Below are 21,720 nucleotides of genomic sequence, written 5' to 3'. Positions count from 1 at the left end.
ACATGTAATTATATGTTTTTCAAGTAAATTTCAAGTAGCAGCTTTTCATCTGTCTCCCCCAGCCTTTCGTGTGGAGTCAATGAAAAAGCAAAATCAATCCACTTCAAACACAACTGTAAAAATACCTCTGAAATGGAGCAAATCTGGTGCTTTTTCCAGTTACCATCAAGTATGTATAATATTATTCTGTGAAAACAGCTGCTTTTAGAAGAACACGTAACTAGAGGGGACCCTCCTGGGTTAAGTCCAGTCACTTCTGTTTAAGATAGAACCCCCAGAAAAGCTATTTAAACATTAGGATTGTGAGAGATGTGCTTTTTTCTGACAGAGCTGATCACCTGAGGGAAGAGTTTATGCTGGTCAAACAACAGCACTATTGGTCTGCTGGAGTTGCTGCTGTAAATCAAACCTCTGTTTTGAGTTAAACTAAACCATGAATGTTCTTGACGTGAAAAGCTGAACTGTTCAGTGTCCAGGGGAAAAAGAGGGGGCGATGTCCTGGAGTCCCACCTTCCATGCTGTATTTCCAGTTCATGAAATAGAACTACTTCAACACTGTACACCCTTTTTTCTTCCTACTGTAATGCTACTTTATCAATGCTTCCAGGTTTAAAAGAGCTGTATTTCTGTATTCTAGGAAAAACAGAGATGCCAAAATTCAGTGGCAGTTTTCACAAAGAAGTGTCAACCTGCTCTTGGAATTCCCAAACTCTCACATACATCTTTATATGCTTTACAGCCCAGTTACTAACAGTCCAGTAGACTGAATTGCAATTGATCTGGAATCAGGAGGTACAGGTCTGGGGGTTACATGGAACAGAGATTTGGCAGTGATTTTAAGCACTGCTATTGTTATTGGAAGCAATTAATTTAGTAAATCCAGTAAATTATCAGTTCTAAATAAGTTTTCAGGCAATGTAACCCTTTTCATCTGTTCTTCCTCAGATTCTGCAGGAGAATTGTTTAAAGAAATAGAGATTCCCCCTCTATACTTGTTTGATCAGCTGGTAAATACTGTGGTTTACTGTGAACCCTTATAAAGAATTTCAAGTGCAAACAGCATTTTACATGTTTATGGTATGTCCCGACTCCTACTATATGTGTTGAGACTAAGAATTAAGAATGAAGTGGTTTTTTTTTATCCCCTCCAGATCTATAACCATGAGTGCATGTAAATGATGAAGAAATACTTCAGTAGGATATTGTCTTAATCTCTGGGAATGGTAGGTAGGAAATGAATAGTATAGATGCTGCCTTCAGCATCATTTGAATAACACTGCATCATTTACTGGATTCCACCACAACCAGGAATCCGGGAATTCGGTGAAAGAACATTAAAAAAAAATAAAGGAAAAAAAAAAAAGAGAGAGTCCTGCTGAAAATAAACTCTTTTGTGGTTAAAAAGCAGCCAGTTGGAACTGAAGCAGTGTTTTCTCAGGGTGGCAGAACAGTCGGAAAAGTTGTTGGATTATTTTTGGCAGTGGCCAGCATATTATAGCTCTCTCATTACTGTTACTGAACTGTCAGGAGTCCACTGAAAGGGTTATTACTCTACTAGTACATTCTTGTAGGAATACCACATTCTGAGGCTGGTAGCATGAAGCTTTGGATTTTAGAACTTTGACTTCTCTTACATATTCCTATCACTGAAATTAGCTTAATACTTGAATATTTCATTCAAGCTTAATGCTTGAATACTTCAAGCACACAGGTACATGAGCAGAACATGAGCCACGATCTCCAGAGAGCAGCAAATCCAAACAGTGGCCACATATAGGATCCCAGACTGGTTTGTGTTGGAAGGGACCCTAGAGCTCATCCAGCTCCAACCCCTGCCACGGGCAGGGACACCTTCCACTAGAGCAGGATGCTCCAAGCTCCTGTGTCCAACCTGGCCTTGAACACTGCCAGGGATGAGGCAGCCACAGCTTCTCTGGGCACCCTGTGCCAGCGCCTCAGCACCCTCACCGGGAAGAACTTCTTCCTTATACATACCCTGACAGAAGTGTTGCACAGTGGGATACAATGAGCTGCTGACTCCTGTGCCCTGCACTGCCTGGAAATGGCCTTGGGAGATTTCTGTTAGATTTTAAGAAACAAAGTAGCTTGGATGTGGTTCCTGGCAGGCAGCTTTCCTGTGGACAGACACTGCGCAGGTATAAACCAAGCCCATTTCATGCTTTGGTGTGAGCTGTGCGTACTTGGCAAACGCACTTGAATCTCCACACAGAATACAGCAGGATCTTGTACAGTGCAGAATTACTTTACCAACCCTTATTTACCGTATTAAAGGGAACAGATGAACTATCTAAATACTTATGGTTAATGAAATATTATTTCTATCACTTTCAACAGCACTCATGAATTTACAATCGAAAATGTACTCTGCTGAGAAGGCATCAGCATGACAATAATGGTTTTCCTTTGATTCGGGGCCAGGTTTGATACTATCTAAGCACTATGAAGGTGCATAAGTCCATGGGATGAGATGCATCCACAGGTCCTGAGGGAGCTGGCAAATACAGTTTCCAACCCGCAATCCATCATACTGGAGAAGTCATGGCAGGCTGGTAAAGGTCCCACCGACAGGAAAAGGGGAAACATAACTCCCAGTTTTAATAGGGAAACAAGGAAGACACAGGGAACTAGAGGACAGTCAGCATCACTTCGGTGCCCAGCAAGATCATGGAACAGATCCTCCTGGAAAATATGCTAAAGCACGTGGAATATAAGGAGGCGATTGGTGACAACCAACATGGTTTCACTAAGAGAAAATTGTGCCAACAAATTTGGTGGCCTTCTGTGATGGAGTTACAGTGTTGGTGGATAAGGGAAAAGCAGGCTTCTAGCACACAGTCGCCTTCTCTGGCACCGTAGGAGCTTAGAATTTACCTTTGCTTTTCCCATGTATGAATGAAAGATCTCAGGCATCATCTCCCCTCTGGAACAGATGCTCAGCAGTCTTCTGACATTGCTCAAGAGGAACTAATGTTTCAAACAATCAGCAGAGTCCAGTTACTATCCCTGGACAACCTGGGAGATGCTATCACTCCTGCCTGCTGAGCTGCACACTTGCTTTTCTCCTTCACTCACTTTCACTAAATAAAAGTGACATTACTGCAAAACAGGTCAGCCAACTCACAACTGTGTTTCTTCATACAGCTTAAGCAGTGATGGGGGGCAGGGGAGGCTGGAACTACCCTGTAGGTAGCTGGTATCTCATGTGGAGTATTACAACCACTGATGACATTACCATATTGGTTGACAAAACTCAAATGAGAAACAGAAGTTCCTTTTCACTGCAGACTGCAGGATACTATGCATAGGTACCTCTATGCAGAGCTGGTAACCCTCCCTCTGGGCCTCTAAAGGCCTTCCAACATTAGGGGCATCTAAAGAAAGAGAAAGCATGGGCCGCAAACTGCATAGTGAGATGTGTGCACAGGAGATTTGTGGACAGGGCATAGATAAGTTCTTCTGCAAAACATCTCTGGTTTTGAGTTTTGAGTACTGACAACAGCTGTACACTATTTTAAGGTACAGTGACAGAAGAAGGGCACAGGGCTGGTGGTGCTGCTGGTTAGACCAATCTGGACAAGCAAGCAGAGGAGCCACTGAGTTTTACACTGGGTGCATTTACTGGCACACAACTTATGGCTTGTAACCAGACTTGCTTCCCAGACAAAGATGCTGGGGGGTCTGAGCCCTCCTATGTCTACTGCTACTGTGCAAACAGAGCTCAGACGGTAACATCAGCAGGTGCAGCTCTTGAAAGCTGAGAACCATATTTTAGACCTCAACACTTAAGTGCAAAAGGCATAGTCCAGACAGTCAAACAAGTGGATCTGTCCCTCTACTCCTGCTGTCAAGTGGGGAATGTTACTGAAAACACTTCTTTGGTGTCTAATTATTGAAACAAATACTTCTGCTTCTAGTGGAATTGCAGAATAAGCAACTCCCAGACTGAGCTACGCAGTCAGACTGGCCCGATGGCATGCGGCAGCCAACCCCAATTCGGCATCTGGATGAAATAAACATCTTGCTGGGGGAGCAGCTTTCTGTGCAGTACACTCTGAGGTAAGCACAACACACACAGAGGGGGAAATGTCCTAGTACCATCATCAGACCGCAGCCTTAACAGATAATACCAGGAAAAGTGTTTAAATGACACCTGACCAACACACTCCATCCCTGGTAGTGTTCAAGGCCAGGCTGGACAGAGCCTTCAGCAATGGTCTAGTGTGAGGCGTCCCTGCCCATGGCAGGGGCTTGGTAAGGTCCCTTCCAACCCAAACCATTCCATGATTCTATGAACATACAGGTGGGGAAAAAAAGACGTTACCTTGAACTTCAAAAATCAGTGGTCTGTCTTCTAAAGTATGAAGATGAGAGAAGTTTGCATTTAATGCTCTTATTGTTTAAAAAGTTTAGTTCTTGGACTTTGTAAAGCATGTTGCTTCAAAGATAGCCACTAGCTAGCTGTTGTCTGGCTAGAATGGGAGTTTCTTCTGTCTTCTTTTGTTCTGTCTCTAGACATCAACTCTTTTGTGAGGAATGGTTACTTACAATGGGGACACTTCAAAGTCACATTTCTCATTAAACATCCTCCGTTTTAGTAGCTGTAGTGGCACGGAAGTGCCTGTGATAACCTTTGTGACCAATTTTACAAACAGATACCCACGGACTACCAGCCCCAGAATTGGCAAAACTTTTAAAAAAAAACAAAAACTCCCCCAAAAAAGCAGGCGAGATCCTTCCGATTTTGTGTTAATGGCTTTAAAGCAATAATCTTAACATATACAACATCAGAAACTCAGAGAATGGTGATAGCTGCATTTTAGAATCCAGTTTTGAATCCAATTTGATTTTATGACTATCTGCATTTGAGACCAGTGAATCTTGTGTAGCACAAAACCAGAAACAGCTCTTTGCTGACATTGCAACATCTCTTTCCTATAGAAGGAAGTCAGAAAAAAAAGGGCTGATGTCTAAACACAATAGGTTGAGGCTGCTATTGGCAGTCCTAAATTGTGCCTGGATTTTGTTCTGCAAACCTCTTCCATTAACATTTCTGTGGGGAAAGCAAAGTCTATAGAGCTCTAATGAACCATCTGATTTTAATTTGGTTGCAGAACAAGGGGTTACTCTTTGCATCATGCACAGCCAAGCTATTGAGCTACACCCAGCTCTATTTCCTTATACGGATGATGACGACTGCTAAAGCATGAGCAGCATGTGGGAAAGCAGCAACCCTCAGCCTTGTTTTAAGCAAATTAAAGTAGCTTTGGAACAGTAAAGATTTTCTCTGTAGGAGAGATTTGACTCTCCTTGTCATCGTTTTGCCCCCAGTTCTTCCACACCGACTGTTGCACAGACAACAGCTAATGCTGCTTTTGGCCTTTCTCTTCAGTTGATGCTGTAGCATCTTCACCCTCTTCAGTCACTACCTTCAACTGGTGTCTCCTGATTTCCTAAATGCTGGCCCAGTCCTGCACAAACACAGCTGTTTATTTTATTCCAGCTCATCTAAGACTACCCACACAAGATCCTATGTGAATCTGAGGGGTTCTGCATTTCCTAGATTGTGCTCTAGCAAAGCTAAAGCCCCGGTTGAGCACTTTAGTGCTCCTTGGTATTCCAGGCTGAGAAAGCTGAACAGAAAGGGGGAACTTCAACGGTAATTGACCCATACCCAGAAAAAACATTAAGACATGCTGGGAAATCACAGTGGAACTGCAGAGCCTGATTCCTGCTTTACAAAACCCTGTTTGTCCAGTCCCTGCACAGCTGCCTGCCTGCCTCCTGGCCGGACACAGTGTAATTCGGGGCCAGCTGAGACATGTCAGGCAAAACAAGGCAAAGAGACAGGGGAGGAGCCTCGCTGGGGAGTTTTTGTCTGTTTATCCTGTCTCTGCTTATGAAGTCTTTGCAGAGGAAATACTATGTCTGCCCTTAAGTGCAATTTCAGGTCCTTTCTGAATGCCTTTTATTCCCAAGATGCCTGCTGCTGATTTGTTAACAAGAGGCTGAATTAAGCAAAACACGGTAGTTACCTAACAAGGTATTACTGCTGCATTAAATCGTTCTCAGTGATGCTTTAGACATTGTCTTACACATTTCCAACCCCAACAGAGGTGCATATTCTCCAGTTTGAAGGAAGACTAGCACTGGATCTGCTTTGCAGTGACACTGCGGAGCTTCTTGCACATGGCACTCTGACAAAAGGAAAGTGTTTCCCTATATGTAATTTGCAGTACTATGGCCGCAATGGTTTTAGCTACACTGTTCCAACCCAGAAGTAGCCTGTCACAAACAGTGTTCCTATGTAATACCCATATTTGTCCTAGTAGGCTGCTTGAACATGGCAAAAAACCCATCTGCCCTTGCGACATACAATGCTTGAGCTCTTGGGAGAAGGAGCCTGAGCCTTATCTATTGAAAATCATAATGTGGTGATGTGCTGCATCCCAAAAGGGCAGATTGGATAGATGGAGGCTGCTGGAAGCTGCTGAGCCTGCCAGAGGGGTGGGGCCTGTCCATAGCACATGATAAGGGCAGGATTCGCCAGGGCTCCCCCCTCCTCCCACAAGCACTGGCTTGGTGGTCCCCACCCTCACCCCAAGGACACCTCTGCAGGCAAATGAAGTGAATGGACGACTATTCAGCCACGGGCCTGCTCCCACTCTCACTGCTCTGCAGGCTATTTACAGCCAAGAGGCCAGCCCTGGCCAAGAAGGTTGCTGCAAAAATCACTAGAGATTTTTACTCTTGGGAACACGCTGTCGCCATATGGTCTCCACATTAATAACACCAAACAAGTGCTTCATAAACAGTGTCCTAATAACAAGTACCAGAGGAATTAATAATAATCTAGCTCTTATTTTCTAATGCTCTCGCTTTATTAAGAACATTTATGCTGTCTGAATGGGCTCTTCTGGACAAATAACATCTGGCACCCACATGAATACCTGATGAAATTTGTATGATCCTGGGTATCTTATAAATTGATTGTTAGCATGGCTTCCAGTAACATTACATTTTTCTTCCGTTCTAGGTGCATAGCGTAATGTCCATGCTGTACTACACTCTGATCATAGCTTTTTTGATCGGCACACAGGCAGCTCCAAAGTCAGAGGACAATGTTCCACTGGAGTATCCTGCAGAACACTCCCCACTCAATACCCACCGGAGTAACAGACACCACATTCCCAAGGCAGCTCCACAGACATCCCAGGGCCACTCTACTTGGACGATAAGTAGAACAGAAGCTATAAATATCACCATGGACCCCAAGGTTTTTAAGAAGAGGCGATTCCGGTCCCCTCGGGTGCTGTTCAGCACACAGCCCCCCCCAGTGTCAGGGCAAGGAAACAACATGGGATTTCTCAGCAGTGCAGGTGCTCTCAACAGGACTGCCAGGACCAAGAGGACTGCACATCCCGTGTTACACCGGGGAGAGTTCTCAGTATGTGACAGCGTCAGCATGTGGGTTGGGGACAAGACCACAGCCACTGACATTAAAGGCAAAGAGGTGACGGTGTTGGGAGAAGTCAATATTAACAACAACGTTTTTAAGCAGTACTTTTTTGAGACCAAGTGCAGGGACCCTAAGCCAGTGTCCAGTGGGTGCCGAGGGATCGATGCAAAGCACTGGAACTCTTACTGCACCACCACACACACCTTTGTCAAAGCGCTGACCATGGAGGGCAAACAGGCGGCCTGGAGGTTCATCCGCATTGACACCGCCTGCGTGTGTGTGCTCAGCAGGAAGTCAGGGAGGCCCTGAGGTACATCTAAACCCCCTGAGAACATCCTCCTACCCCCCTACCTCAGCCTGTAAATTATTTTAAGTTATAAAGGACTGCATGGTATATTTATAGTTTATACAGTACAAAAAAAAGGAACCTCATTATTTATTAAACTCTTTTGGAAACTTTCTATGTTTTGCTATTTATTTAGTGGCAGAAGCCCTCAAAAAGATGGTCACTTTAGTCTTGTTCAGCCCTATGATTCTGAAATGTTCACAGGGGTTGTTCCCACTGAACAACCTTCGCTTGCCATCCTACTAAAATAGAGCGTTTCCCACAGTTTTTACACACATTCCTCTCTTCCACAACAAACAAACTTTTCTTCACAAAACCTGACAGTTTACTGTGAAAATCTGGTAGGTTTATTTTAAATGGAAATAGCTTTGTCCAACTACCAAGCGCCTGAAGAAGACCTTTCCAGTTTTACTAATTATCCATTAAGATATTAATTTTCTATAATTAGTCATCTTAGTGAACTCCTGCTGGAAATACAAGTTCTTCATGTTGCAAGACATGTTCTAAGTAAGACCTGTAGCACATTTTTTAATATTCCCAAATCATTTTCACTGCAAAAATAATCAGTTCTGAAGGATTTGGGGATAGTTGTCTGCACAAGAGTATCATGGTCTAGTGTAGGCATCCCTTCCCGTGGCAGGGGTTGGAACTGGATGATCTTAAGGTCCTTTCCAGCCCAAACCATTCTATGATTCTATGATCTATGATCATGTAGTTTTGCATTTAAATGCTATTTTACAACTTACCACTTCTGAGCTCTGTTAAGAGTGATGGGGTTGCAAATGTCAGTATAAATGTATAAAAATAGTTCATGTGGCTTATAATTAACATTTTAAATTCCCTCCAGCTAGTATTTTGGCAACAGGGACTTGACATGGTGAGAGTATTTTCATGCATGATAGAAGAAAAATAAAACAAAAACCACCAAAAATGACTATTTAGAAGGAGCCCCAAGTAACACTGTGTTCATTACTTCTGTGCTTTGGAGAACATTGGTCTAGAAGTACCCAGTGAAGCCTGAAGCCTGTGATGGGTGTTTCAGTCAGTGAATACTGAGAAAAAGCTGTACCTTCTCTCCATGTTTCCTTTGGAAGAGCAGCTGTTATCCACTACAGAAACTGGTTCAAAACAAATACCATGAAGGTTTTTCTTCCTGGTTTCTTCTAAGTCCTAGAGGACACACTTTCACCCTTGCCTTCCCTTAGGCAGTTCTTTCTTTAATGAAAAAAGCAGAGCTGTCATTTGCTTCCTCCATGTAAACAGCAAAGGCAGAAAATCTGTACAGAAAATGTGTTTAGTGTCGGTGGAAATAACCAAACCTAGGCAAGATCTGCTCTCTGGTATGATGGTGCCAGTCTGCGTGAAGTGGAAGGCACCAAGACAGAGCCTATTCTCAAGAATCACTAGCATGCCCCTTTGCTGCACTCTCTAATAGGTGGTTCTGGTGTGGGGCAGCAATATTCTAGCAAGAATGCTTTGCTCTCTCCAGAAGACCATATTTGCAATACTTGCGTGAACAGTCAGCTATCTGAAAGGTCAAGGAGAAGGCAGGCTCCTGGCTGTCCTGTGTCCTCCAAATAACGACAACTTGTTCTGGAGTAAGGGGAGGCAACGGAGGCTAAGAAATACTCACAGTGCAATCATGTATGCATCAGATGCTCTGACGCAGCAGAGCACAACAGCACACAAACATAGCAGCAACAGCCACCTGCCAGTCATCACAGGAAAGATGGAGGGAGATCAGTGGAACACACAGTATTCCGAAGCAAAGGAAAACAGATTTGAGGAGAATCCTGTCTGTGCTCTATGGTGGCCTTAAAGCAATTGAGAGAAGTAACAAATCTGCTTTAGAAGTGCTCCTTACCATACGTGACACAATGCAGCTAGGGAAAATGAAGCTGCTTGCTCATCCAGGACTACCAGATTTATTGAGACTGACATTATTGCTTCATCCTTTGTGACACTGATCTAGTGAAAAGGACAGTTCAAGACATTCTCACTTGACCTTGATCCCACTGTTAACTGCAGAGTCTGGAATTCCAGACTTAAGAGGTACAAATCCAAGCTGGTAACTTCAATTTGATGGGTATACATCATTTCTCTCCCTGCACATCTGTTGTTATGCTGGCATGACATGTAGATGTGACCAATGATGTGCTGAAAAGTGCTGAAGTATTTCAAGAAAATAATGCAATGATAACATGGAGGTTTATGATTAGAGGGCAAGAAAAACCTGGAAAAGCTCATTCTTAGAAAGAGAATTATTGCCATGTTTAAAGTTTTGTATTAACTGCATGTTTAGATGGCAAGATAAAGCTCCATCTCTGACCACAGCTACACAAACCCAGCCTGTGGGATTCCCCCTGCAGCACTCAAACGTTATCCACTTACAGATGTTTGCAACCATGTTTAAAGACTTGGATTTAAAACAACAGTAGCCTAAGCCATTCTTGTAGTAACTGGCATTATATTTTCCTGCTGCCTCCAACAACAGAAATACTCTTGATAAAGCCCAGGTGTGGAGTTTCATGAAAGCTGAAGAGGTTAGTATCATACCATGAGGATACCCTGAACAGCCAGAAATGAAGTACAGGACTGACTGAATCTCTTAAATGCTGCTGCTCTACAGCATGACAGCCTAGGTTAACCAAATCAGAACAAACCCTGGGAAAAGCAACTGCTGATCCTCTGGAGCTTTCCAAACCACCATGAAGCAATTGACAAGACACCTTTCATAAAGACCTTCTGATTATCTCAATAAAAAGCATCTCTTAGCATTCTATAGAGACAGGTGAACTGACATGGAAAATTCCTCTACACAAACACAGTGAGAGCCAGTGCCTGCCATATCATACCAGCAACTTGGCCTCAGAATGCAATGCCTCCAGGAGGTGAATTAGTGTGTGCATTTGTGACTGATTATCCTGACTGCTCTCTGCTTCCTTGGGCAACAACTGGTTATCTTAAAAACGAAGGGCGACATCAAGATTTAATTAGAAAACTAAGTCAGTGCCAAGCTTTGTTCGTTTTTTTTCCCCCCCCCGAGATAAAATCCAGCTAAAGATACCATCTCAGTTGAAGTGATTTGGCCTTTTACATCATTAGGCTACAGCAGACTGCTGTTTACAATGATTCCATGTACAACAGGCTGGGAAACTTGGGGCTGTTCAGCCTGGAGAAGAGAAGCTGCATGGGGATATGAGAGCAGCTTCCAGTGTCTGAAGGAGACTACAAGGATCAGGGACTGTAGTGACAGGACAAGGGGTGACGGGTTCAAACTGAAACAGGGGAAGTTCAGGTTAGATATAAGGAAGAAGCTCTTCCCTGTGAGGGTGCTGAGGCGCTGGCACAGGGTGTCCAGAGAAGCTGTGGCTGCCCCATCCCTGGCAGTGTACAAGGCCAGGTTGGACACAGGGGCTTGGAGCAAGCTGCTCTAGTGGAAGGTGTCCCTGCCTGTGGCAAGGGTTGGAGCTGGAGGAGCTTTAAGGTCCCTTCAACCCAAACCAGTCTGGGATTCCTGCCAGAGTACAGAAAAGGGAACAAACCCACCAGTCTGCAGTTTGCTCTTCTGGGAGGCAAACCCCTGAGGAATTATCAGCCTAATATGAGAGTGTCAGAAGATCAATTCAAATTTATGTATTCTAAGCTGAAAAAAATATTTTCAGTGTTGAAGTAAGTAATTTTCCGAATACTCATTCTGAATTGATTTCAGTGGTGGTGGTTGGGAAGCTGTGACAGCCATTAGCAACTGTCAGCATAGCTGTTGTGTTGATTCTGCAGTCTGTAAATATTTTCAGGACCTGTCCTTTACTATGGTTAGCCTTTCTCTTTGATTTCTTTTTTTTCCCCTCCAGTCAAGCATGTGGTAATCTACCATTTCACTGTCTGCCACTGACACTGTGATTGATGCAAAGAATCCTGTAGTGCTGCAAAAGTCATGTACAAAGCGGCCTGAGTTTCGTGTTTAAATGCCTTCCTATTTTAGTTTTTTTTTGCTACACATTCCTGGCTAATGTCTGTCATGTCAGTGGTGTTACTGATTGAGAAACTTTCAACAGTGCCCTCTCTCAGTGGCTTACAGTTACTGAGGAGAGGGCAGCATGTTACAGGCTCCTCTGCTGGAGAAAGCAGACTGATGGCAATTGCAGCAAATCACAGAAGGATGGAATCAACCAGGTTGGAAAAGACCTTTAAGCTCATGAAGCCCAACCGTTCCCCAGCACTGCCAAGGCCACCACTAACCCGTGTCACTGAGGGCCTCATCTACATGGTGTGTGAACACTTCCAGGGATGGTGATTCCACCACTGCCCTGGGAAAGTTATAGTGGAAAGGTGGAAATCCATTTCCTTACATGATTTTAAGGGAAGAGGAAAACAATTACAGGATTACTGCCCATCAGGAACTTCCTGGATTCCAAATGAGATCTCCTGTGATCAAACCTGTACTACAATGGCAAGAGAAGGGATGAGGGGCTAAAGACCCAGGGGACATCACAGCACAACTTACACTGCTGAAACACTGTTAAATACACTAAAACTGTCTTGCTTTGCTATTCATTCCACTGTATCCAGTGAATGACAAGAGCATCCATATTTGGATAAGCTACTTTCATTTGTACTAGCTGTACTTTGAACATAAATGTTGATTCAAACCTGCAGTTCAGCATGGAGAGTGGTACACATATGTTGTTCACTTCTTTCAAAAGAAGTGCTGCAGACTCTTTGCTAGATTCTCTTCTGACTGTTTAAGAAGTTTACTAAGTTTATATATTGATATGAGCTTGAAAACAAACTGCTTCCCTAAAAATTAAGAGCGTTCATTTCTTCCTAGAGCCTCACCTGTAAACATCAGAATTGAAAACAAATATGGCTAAGGAAAGCTACTTCATAGCAAATAAGATGAACTAAATGGACTGCTATGAAACACATTTATTGGAAGAACTGCATAGTCACTACTACAAGAATCTGAAATTCATCCCTTTAGATTCTGAGGAAGGAAAACCAAGATCCTTATATTTAAAAGCAAATCAAACCAGACTTGGTTTCAACTTTAATCAAACACCACATGCAGAACACCAACAATTTCACTGCTGCTTATTTGGTCTGACTAAGGAGTGCAGGATAAATTTTGCCTGCAGGGAAACAGATCCTTCTCTAGAAAGATGAGGAAGGTGTGGACCATAATCAGTTTCCATCACCTAACATGAGACTCATCCTCTCGTCACTGCTGTTATTACAGTTTTGGTTTGGTGGTGGTTTTTGCTGGGGGGAGATGATGACACATGTCTGAAATTCTGCTGATTACTCAATCATTCCTTAGTGCTGAGCTGATGCCAAAAGCCTGGAATGCTAGAAAGGCCACTCTGATGCCTAGACCTACAGTCAGGTTACACTTCACTGGGGCTTCCCTCGATTATTTTGACTTTCACTGCCACACAGACAGGAAATTTTGACATTGAGAGGGAAAGAGCCAGGTTCCATAGCAATGATGCTTTGTCTTTGTGCCTCCTTCCATCCCCTGCATGACATTGTTGCTTCTTTATCTAATCCCTTATTTAAACATGCAATTTAATGCTGGAGAAGCCACACCCTTTCCAGCTTTCCTTTTGTAAGCAATATCTTTCATTAGAGCAATTACAGCCTCTGTCAGAGAACTTAGTTGGAATCACTGTGTACTGCATTTTAACTTTTCTCTGACTGGATTCTAGAGGAATTTTTTGCTCTAGAAATGTCAGTTCTGTCTGCCTACAAAGAAGCCACTGGACCTGATACACAATCTTCAATTCCAGCTTTTAGTCTGTATAACCAGTGAGGATTGGACACTGACACTTCAGTAGCACTCTTCAACCAAGCTGCTTTATGAAGTGAAAAGAAACTAGCAAAAGACTAAGGAACATTGTATGTCACAGCCCAACATGGAACAAAATATGGAATAACCACTCTACAGCAGTTTAATATTTAAAGAAAACAGTCCAGCAGAACACCTGAGCACAGGGCTGAAACCAAGAAAACACAAGACAGAATTATCTAACTTCCAATCTGGATGAGAGACAGTATCCAGTGGTTTTAGACCTCATAAGAGTTTCAGTGGCAGGACCAACATCTCGATAGAAAAATGAACGTTCCTTTGGGTTTGCTGGTGTTGAAGAGCAAAACAACTCCATAATGGTTTAAATAAATAGCTGACAACATTCGGAGATGCACTTTCCTCAGCTGACAGCTTTTGGTATTTCCTTGGATCAAATAAGAGAATGTAATGTTCACAGGCAGCATGTAACAGAAGACAACATCCCAAGCTTGACAAGAGCAGACAAGAAGGGACTTTGCAGGTAAAGGTCTTGAGAATTCTTCATTTCTCCAAGACTACAACAGGTCCCAGCATTGGCCTCAAATTATTATTTTGTCCTTATCCTCCCAGTTATAACTATTCCTACAATCACTGTTTTTCTTATCAATCTAGTAAACACTTCCTCAATGTTGAGTTTTCCTTCTAGACTTCAAACAGCACCAAATACTTCCTGATGGAATCAAAAATTCCTACCTTTTGTAGGGTTCCCTTAAACTCTCAAAAAAATCAAGAGGAAGGATGAAGATGCAAAGCTTTACTGTGCATCTCTTTTCAGGAAAGCCATCATTTGCTACCTGTTGTCCAACTGATGGGGACCCTACAATCTAACTGTAATTGAAGTCAGCAGGTGAGGTAGGAGGTTCTTCTGCTGTGCTTCTGCCAAACTCTTCTGGAGGACATTTTTTTCTTGCTTTATTCCAAAAGAAAACAAAACACCCTAAAAATGCCCATGTCTAAATCAGTTCAATGGAGTACTGCTTTTAATGCATATGGCTTTTTCATTTGAAATATTGCTTTTAATGGCTTTTAAACAGAATACTGCAAGGCAGCATAAAGCACAAAATCTAAGTGTTATGTGAAGCACAAACTTGTGTATTCAATTCAGTTACTGTGCAATTGCTCCTTCTGTCTGGAAAAGGCAAGCCTGTAATGAATGCACTGACTCACTGATTATCTCTTTTGTATCACTTCTATTTACATAATCCATCCACATAGCGGCCCCTTTTCAGGCATTTAGCAAGATCTCGCCCTTAAGTTTGTGATCCAAAGTGTGATCATTGGAGAAATGAGTCACACAGTTGTAAAGCTATGCAATAACATTCAGCTTAGGTAATACCTCCAGCTTCTGATGAAGGCAGTGCAGAGGCTTTCAGCATCTCTATGAAAAGCACATCTGTTGCTACTGATCATCTGTTGCCACCTCTACCTCATGAAGGAAAGAAGGAGGCCGTTAACCTGGGAGGCTGGGAATTAGTGACAAAAAAAAACAACAAAAAAAAAAAAAAGAAGGAAAAGGACAACCAAAAGCAAGGGGCTTCCCCCTAAATCCCCTGTCCCCACGCAGAACCGCTTTGCTGTCCTGCAGGGAGCTAATGAGGAAGCGCACTCGAGCCAGAACAGCCGGCTGATGCAGTGCTAAAGAAGATCTCTACTGATGCTGCTAGGAAAAAGCGGCGGGTCGTAGTAGTAGGGGACTCTACACTGAAAGGGACAGAAGCACTTGTCTGCCGGCCAGACCCCGTCTCACGGGAGGTGTGTTGCCTACCAGGGGCACAGATCAGGGATGTGGCAGAGAGGCTGCCTGCTCTAGTAAGTTCCACGGACTATTACCCACTCCTGGTGATACATGTGGGTGCTAGGGATATAGATAGTAGTAGCCTGGGGAACATAAAGAAGGACTACAGAGCCCTGGGGGAGGTGGTTAGGGGCTCTGGAGCTCAGCTGGTCTTTTCATCAATTCTCCAGGGTACAGGGGAGGAGCTAAAAAAAGCTAGGAGGATTGGCCAGGTTAGTAACTGGTTAAAAGGGTGGTGTCATAGTCAGGGGTTTGTCTTGAACACGGGACCCAAGCTTGTAGGCCAGGTCTAGTGGGGGCTGGTGGAGCTGGTCTGATAAAGAAGGGAAAGAGCAGTTTTGGTAGGAGGCTTGCCAGACTGGTCAAGGAGGCTTTAAACTAGATGTGTTGGGGGAGGGGGGCATCATTCCATTCCAACACACCCAGTCAGTTGCCAGAACCTATAATAAGTGCTTGGAGCAATGTAGAGATATCCCAGCCGCTCCAGCCAATGAGCCGGCTTCATTTGGAGCTCGGCTCAGATGCCTCCATACAAACGCCCAGAGCATGGGGAACAAACAAGAAGAATTAGAGATGTGTGCACGTCTACGGGGGTGTGATGTAATAGGCATCGCAGAAACATGGTGGGATGGCTCCTATGACTGGAGTGTTGGGACGGAAGGTTACAGGCTACTTAGAAAAGACAGGCCCGGCAGGCGGGGACGGGGAGTTGCCCTTTATGTTAGGGATAGTCTGGAGAGTATGGAACTCTGTCTGGGGACAGGTGAGCAGTCCACAGAGAGTTTGTGGCTCAGGATTAAAGGGAATATAGCTATGGGAGACATTACTGTGGGGATCTGTTACAGACCGCCTGATCAAGGAGAACCTGCAGATGAAGCCCTCCATAGACAGATAGGAAAAGCCTCACGCTCGCAGGCCCTTGTTCTCATGGGTGACTTCAACCACCCTGACATCTGTTGGAAGGATGGTACGGCCCGGCACAAGCAATCCAGGAGGTTCCTCGATTGTGTAGAAGACAACTTCCTTCTGCAAGTAATAGAGGAGCCAACAAGGAGAGGTGCCATGCTTGACCTCGTGCTCACCAACAGGGAAGGGCTCGTTGGAAATGTGACGCTCCAGGGCAGCCTTGGATGCAGCGATCATGAGATGCTCAAATTTGAGATCCTCAGGACAGTTAGAAGAGCGTGCAGCAAGCTCACTGCCCTGGACTTCAAAAGAGCAGACTCTGGCCTCTTCAGGACCCTGCTTTGAAAGGTTCCATGGGATACAGGCCTAGAGGGCAGAGGGGCCCAAGACTGTTGGTTGATATTCAAGTATCACCTGCTGCAAGTTGAGGAGTGTTGCATCCCAACCAGAAGGAAGTGCAGCAGGAGGGCCAGGAGACCTCCTTGGATGGATCAGGAGCTCCTGAGGAAAATTCAATTGAAAAAAGAGGCTTATAATAAGTGCAAGCAAGGACAGGTGGCATGGGAAGAGTACAGGGATGTTGTCCGAGGAGCTAGGGACCAGGTTAGGAAAGCTAAGGCCCAGTTAGAATTAAACTTAGCTAGAGGTATTAAAGATAACAGGAAGGGATTCTACAGGTACATAGCAAATAAAAGCAGACTAGGGAGAATGTAGGCCCCCTCAGGAAGCTCTCCGGAGAACTGGCTACACAGGATTTGGAGAAGGCTGAGGTTCTGAATGACTTCTTTGCCTCGGTCTTCACTGGCAAAGGCTCTGACCAAACCACCCAAGTCTTGGAAGGCAGATGCAGGGACTGTGAGAATGAAGACCTTGCGCCCACTGTAGGAGAGGAACTGGTTTGAGACCATCTTAAAAATCTGAACGTGCACAGGTCCATGGGTCCTGATGAGATCCATCCGTGGGTCTCAAAGGAGCTGGAATGAAGTTGCAAAGCCCCTGGCCATCATATTTGAGAAATCATGGCAGTCAGGTGAAGTTCCCGATGACTGGAAAAAGGGAAATATAACCCCCATTTTCAAGAAGGGGAAAATGGATGGCCCGGGGAATTACAGACCAGTAAGTCTCACCTCTGGGCCTGGCAAAATCTTGGAGCAGGGATGCTGGAGAGGGACTCTTCATTAGGGACTGTAGTGACAGGGCAAGGGGTAATGGGCTAAAACTTAAACAGGGGAAGTTTAGGTTGGATATAAGAAGGAAATTCTTTCCTGTTAGGGTGGTGAGGCACTGGAATAGGTTGCCCAGGGAGGTTGTGAATGCTCCATCCCTGGCAGTGTTCAAGGCCAGGTTGGACGAGGCCTTGGGTGATATGATTTAGCATAAGGCGTCCCTGCCCACGGCAGGGGGGTTGGAACTAGATGATCTTAAGGTCCTTACCAACCCTAACGATTCTATGATTCTGTGATCATAGGCATCCTCTGGGGATTTTTCCCATTTTCCATTTTCCTCTTGAATCATTTGATTTGGTTATATTCCAACTCGAGTGCGCAGAATACAACTCTGAGAACAAGTTAAGCCATGGCAGGAAGGAATGAACATGCACAATCCCAATTCCCATTGGGATATGCTATTAACCAATAAATAATGAGACTTGTATTACAGGTTCTGATTAAAACAGAACTTGTCTGATTGAGGAGTTAATCTGTCTGCTAATTGCAATATTCAGTTTGATAGGTTGCAACAACATTCAAGCTCTATTCATTTTCATTTGCTATTGATTTGAAGGGAAGGAGCATTGATGTCATGAACTGCAGGTTACTGCTTTGGTTCTAGGTTCTTCACACAGACTGCATGTCTAGTTTCTAAACACACATGCTCTGTGAGTCTTTAGGCACCATGGGATGACATTTTAAGTGGAGTGGAGTGTGCTGGCCATAGGAAATTGCTGCTGAACAGGTAAATAACAGAAGAGTATGTACAACGTCCACTATGTCAAACCTCTGTTTGCAAGACTCAAGTTTTTATTCTGTTTTCCCAACTATAAAATCAGAATTGAGAAAGAGAGCAAAAAGATTTTGGGATCATAGGAAAGGCAGGATCTAATGGGAAAAGGCTGTTCTAAACTGAGACTGTTTACTAATGATGGAAACCCAGTTTTGTCATTCTAGGAAGACAAGAGTTCTTGAAGTTCTCTTTCAAAGTGCACTCCCAAAGCAGACCATTGAAGCCAAACACAACAAACTCTGCAAGGGCTATTGTTAGCCTGAAGCAAACAACTTTTCCGATGTCTGGAGCAAGTTATTAGACAAGCTCAATGCAGAATGGTTAGGCACTAACACCATTTTCAACAGCCATTTAACATATATCTCTTGCAGAGTTATTTGCCAATTACACTATTAGAATTACTACACACAAGTGTATCAGTGAACTGTAATTACCAGGCAACAACCAGGCAACATGCTGCTACTTTTTGCCACAAGACGGCAAGCTGATGCAGAGAAGCTGTTTGTGACAGACAATATCATCATCTTGCTTCACTCTTTGCCGCATAAGGATAGTGGCCTGCACATAACACAGCCTACTATATGTTGAAGGTACTGTTACAATTAATGAGTAATTGCTGACATATGAAAGGGAAAACAAGAATGTTCTGGTTACTTGCACTTCACCTCCTGTTGGAGTTTCCATGATGCCTCCTTGCTGCTCTGAGAGAGTTCCCAGCACCAGAACTGTGTCAATAAAGTTTCTGAACATAAAGTTCAATGCTTTCTGCTGTGTCCCAGGTTGGCTCAGATGCGCTGATTACAATTCCCACAGCCAGCATGAGGAGGAAGGTGGCACTATGAAAATGAGAGCCGTGCATTCCAGGAGCAGCAGACTTGTGTATAAGCTCCTCACTGCTGACACATGCAACACTTCCATCCACTGAAGTTACCAAGAGATTTATCTTTCTGAAACTGGAAGAAGATGTCATCCCCAGCAACTTCAGTTAGAACCAACCAAGAAGTTTCCTTCCAACTTGCACTTGAAATACTGAATTGCTCCCTATTTCACCAGTGTGTAAGACATTCCAGGTCCTAATTTTCTGATGTGTTTAAAAATAACCAGACATTTCTTTGGGTAATTTAGCAAACAGAATGGTTTATCTACCATGGATTTGGCATAGATTGAAACAGGTAACATTTAGCTCATGTTCCCTAAACTCGGGTCATCTTTAACTTGATCGTATTGCTCAGACACTGAGCAATGAAGGTGAACAGATGACTCATTCAGTGATTAATAAATTCCAACACAGTTGTCATCTGCAGTGAAGCTTAAACACTGACTGCTGAACATCAAAGCTCTGCAAAAGCAAATAGGCAGAATCACATTAATTAATGAGGTTTGGCAAACTGGAGCTGCTCCCAGCTTCTTCAGTGCTAGCCTGAAAAATGATGTTTATTGTCAGAGTTTATTCCTTCTGTTCCTAACGAGTCATTCTTCAGCTGAATTATACACCCACAGCACTAATCATGCACTGCAAGACAAGTCAACAGATGATGGTTTCCCTTTAACTAGTTTGAACAGGATCTTGTGTTTGAGCGTAGATTCAACAAACATTTAATAGTGTCACTTTCTCAGCATTCCCTGTATTTATGTACAAACTGCTGCCTTTTTTGCTAATGCTGACATACTTAGGAAACAGCTGTAGTACTGACACCCAGCTGGTGCTAACAATGCAAGTCAAACAGGCTGTCTTGCAGTTGGAAGGTTTCCTTTTGGTTTAGCAGATTTTCCCCATGCCGTTTTTATTTCTATTTCCATGCACCATTTTTTTGTGCTCAGGATCAAGCTTATTATCTATGAAATGTTCTAGGACTTTGAAACAGGTCTCATTCTGTACATAAAGCATCTTCCCTGTCAATACCCCAAACTGAAACAGCAGTTGGAGGCAGGAGCAACCAGGTCACAGTTTTAGCTGTTTAAGATAAAGTAGTAGATGGAGGAATGAATGCACATTTTACCCTCCAAAGTTCATGCAGAACAGGCTGCAACAACACCAGCATTCCTGCCAACAGGCTTCACTCTTGCCTGACAGAGCATCTGTCATCTGAGTACCTTAGATCTTCCTTTCAGCTATGTATTAAATGCTGTATTTTGCAACTTGAGCACCAGCTACAGTTGGAGACAAATCCACCACTCCAGACTGTTCAGAGCAGCCCATGGAAACAGCAGACTTTCTTGGTCATTTGTCCTGTGTGAGTGCTCTGCAACCCACTCCACTGGAAAACTGCTAAATATACCTCTTTGCAGAGCTGCTCCTTTCCACATACCTTGGAGATGTCAGGATGTTTCTGTATAGGAAATGAGCAGTGATTGAGGCTAATCTGAAGCAGGTCTGAAAATGAGCAAGTACACTTACGGCATTTATGTTTGACAGATCTCTCCTGGCAGCTGTCATGTAGGTCCCACATCTCAAGCAATCATTGTAAAGCTCTAAAATGCTCTTTCAAAGAACATATGCATTTCTGAAAAGGCTTTTTCTGTGTTTTTTTTCAGTGGGTTTTTATCCTGTTTGTTTGTTTGAATCAATAAAGTGGCTCTGAAGATAAAAAACATTTCTGGGCTGACTCCAGATGCTTTCCTGGCTTTTTTCCAATGATGCTCGAATCAGGGGTTGTTCAAACAAGCAAACAGTAGTTTTGTGGTTTACTCATAGAAAAAAATTGGGAGCTCTGGTATTTTTTTAGCACATATTACTAACAGGGTTCAAGAGGACCCTCTCCTCTGTCATGTGGTTCTGGCTGTGCATAAACATTGCTTTGACCAATAGGGGCAAATTTAGATACTTCCCAGAATGATTTGTTGCATTCTCACGACAGTTGAGATCTCAGACTGGATTAGATCCAGTGGGAAAATGTTTAGACAAAGTAGTGCACCAAACAACACTCTTGAGAGATGTGCCTGTGGTTTGCCTGTAGCAGAAAGTAAGGTTACAGAAAGACATTAAACAATCTCCTGTTATGATTGTGTGGTTCAGAGTGAACGACCTATTCACAGGGAATAATACTCCAAAGAGATTGCAAGCCAGAAAAACTGAGCAACCAGCAAATGTGCTTAGGATCTCTAACACCAACCATTTGGTTCAGTTCTAACTCAAATATGAGAGTCTGGAAACAGAAACCAGAGCAAGAGAAGACGTACATGGGGAGACAAGAAAAGAAAGCTATTGCTTCAACCCCTCCTCCAAACACCCTCCCTCCTAGATGTCAGGTTTCAAGAGACCGTAGGACAATATTTGGCTAAAAAGCCCGTATTCCTCATTCAGTGATCAAACAGGAGAGGTAGGCATGTAGGGACTGAAAGTTAGA

General features: G+C 43.6%; 1 protein-coding gene and 1 long non-coding RNA gene across 3 annotated transcripts in view; one reads left to right on the top strand and one right to left on the bottom strand.

Moving 5' to 3' along the window:
- Positions 1-7,936, top strand: part of NGF (nerve growth factor) — a 35,481-nt gene extending 27,545 nt beyond the window's left edge. The window contains exons 2-3 of one of the 2 annotated variants that reach the window (XM_061454971.1): positions 3,936-4,077; positions 7,055-7,936. In XM_061454971.1, coding sequence (XP_061310955.1) covers positions 7,067-7,786 — 720 coding nt within the window. In that variant the 5' untranslated portion in view covers positions 3,936-4,077; positions 7,055-7,066 and the 3' untranslated portion in view covers positions 7,787-7,936. Of the gene's footprint in view, positions 1-3,527; positions 4,078-7,054 lie in introns of those variants that run through there. The other variant, XM_061454972.1, reaches the window with a different exon arrangement.
- LOC133270091 (uncharacterized) overlaps positions 1-21,720 on the bottom strand; it is a 90,290-nt gene that overhangs the window by 55,247 nt on the left and 13,323 nt on the right. The window lies entirely within an intron of this gene.

The sequence above is a fragment of the Pezoporus flaviventris genome, unplaced genomic scaffold (assembly GCF_033815535.1).
Source record: "Pezoporus flaviventris isolate CSIRO_AGI_PZ_B2104156 unplaced genomic scaffold, CSIRO_AGI_Pfla_v1 ptg000017l, whole genome shotgun sequence".
NCBI classification, from domain to species: domain Eukaryota; kingdom Metazoa; phylum Chordata; class Aves; order Psittaciformes; family Psittacidae; genus Pezoporus; species Pezoporus flaviventris.
The sequence above is the reverse complement of the archived record's forward strand: the minus strand, read 5'-3'. Positions and strand labels throughout refer to the sequence as shown.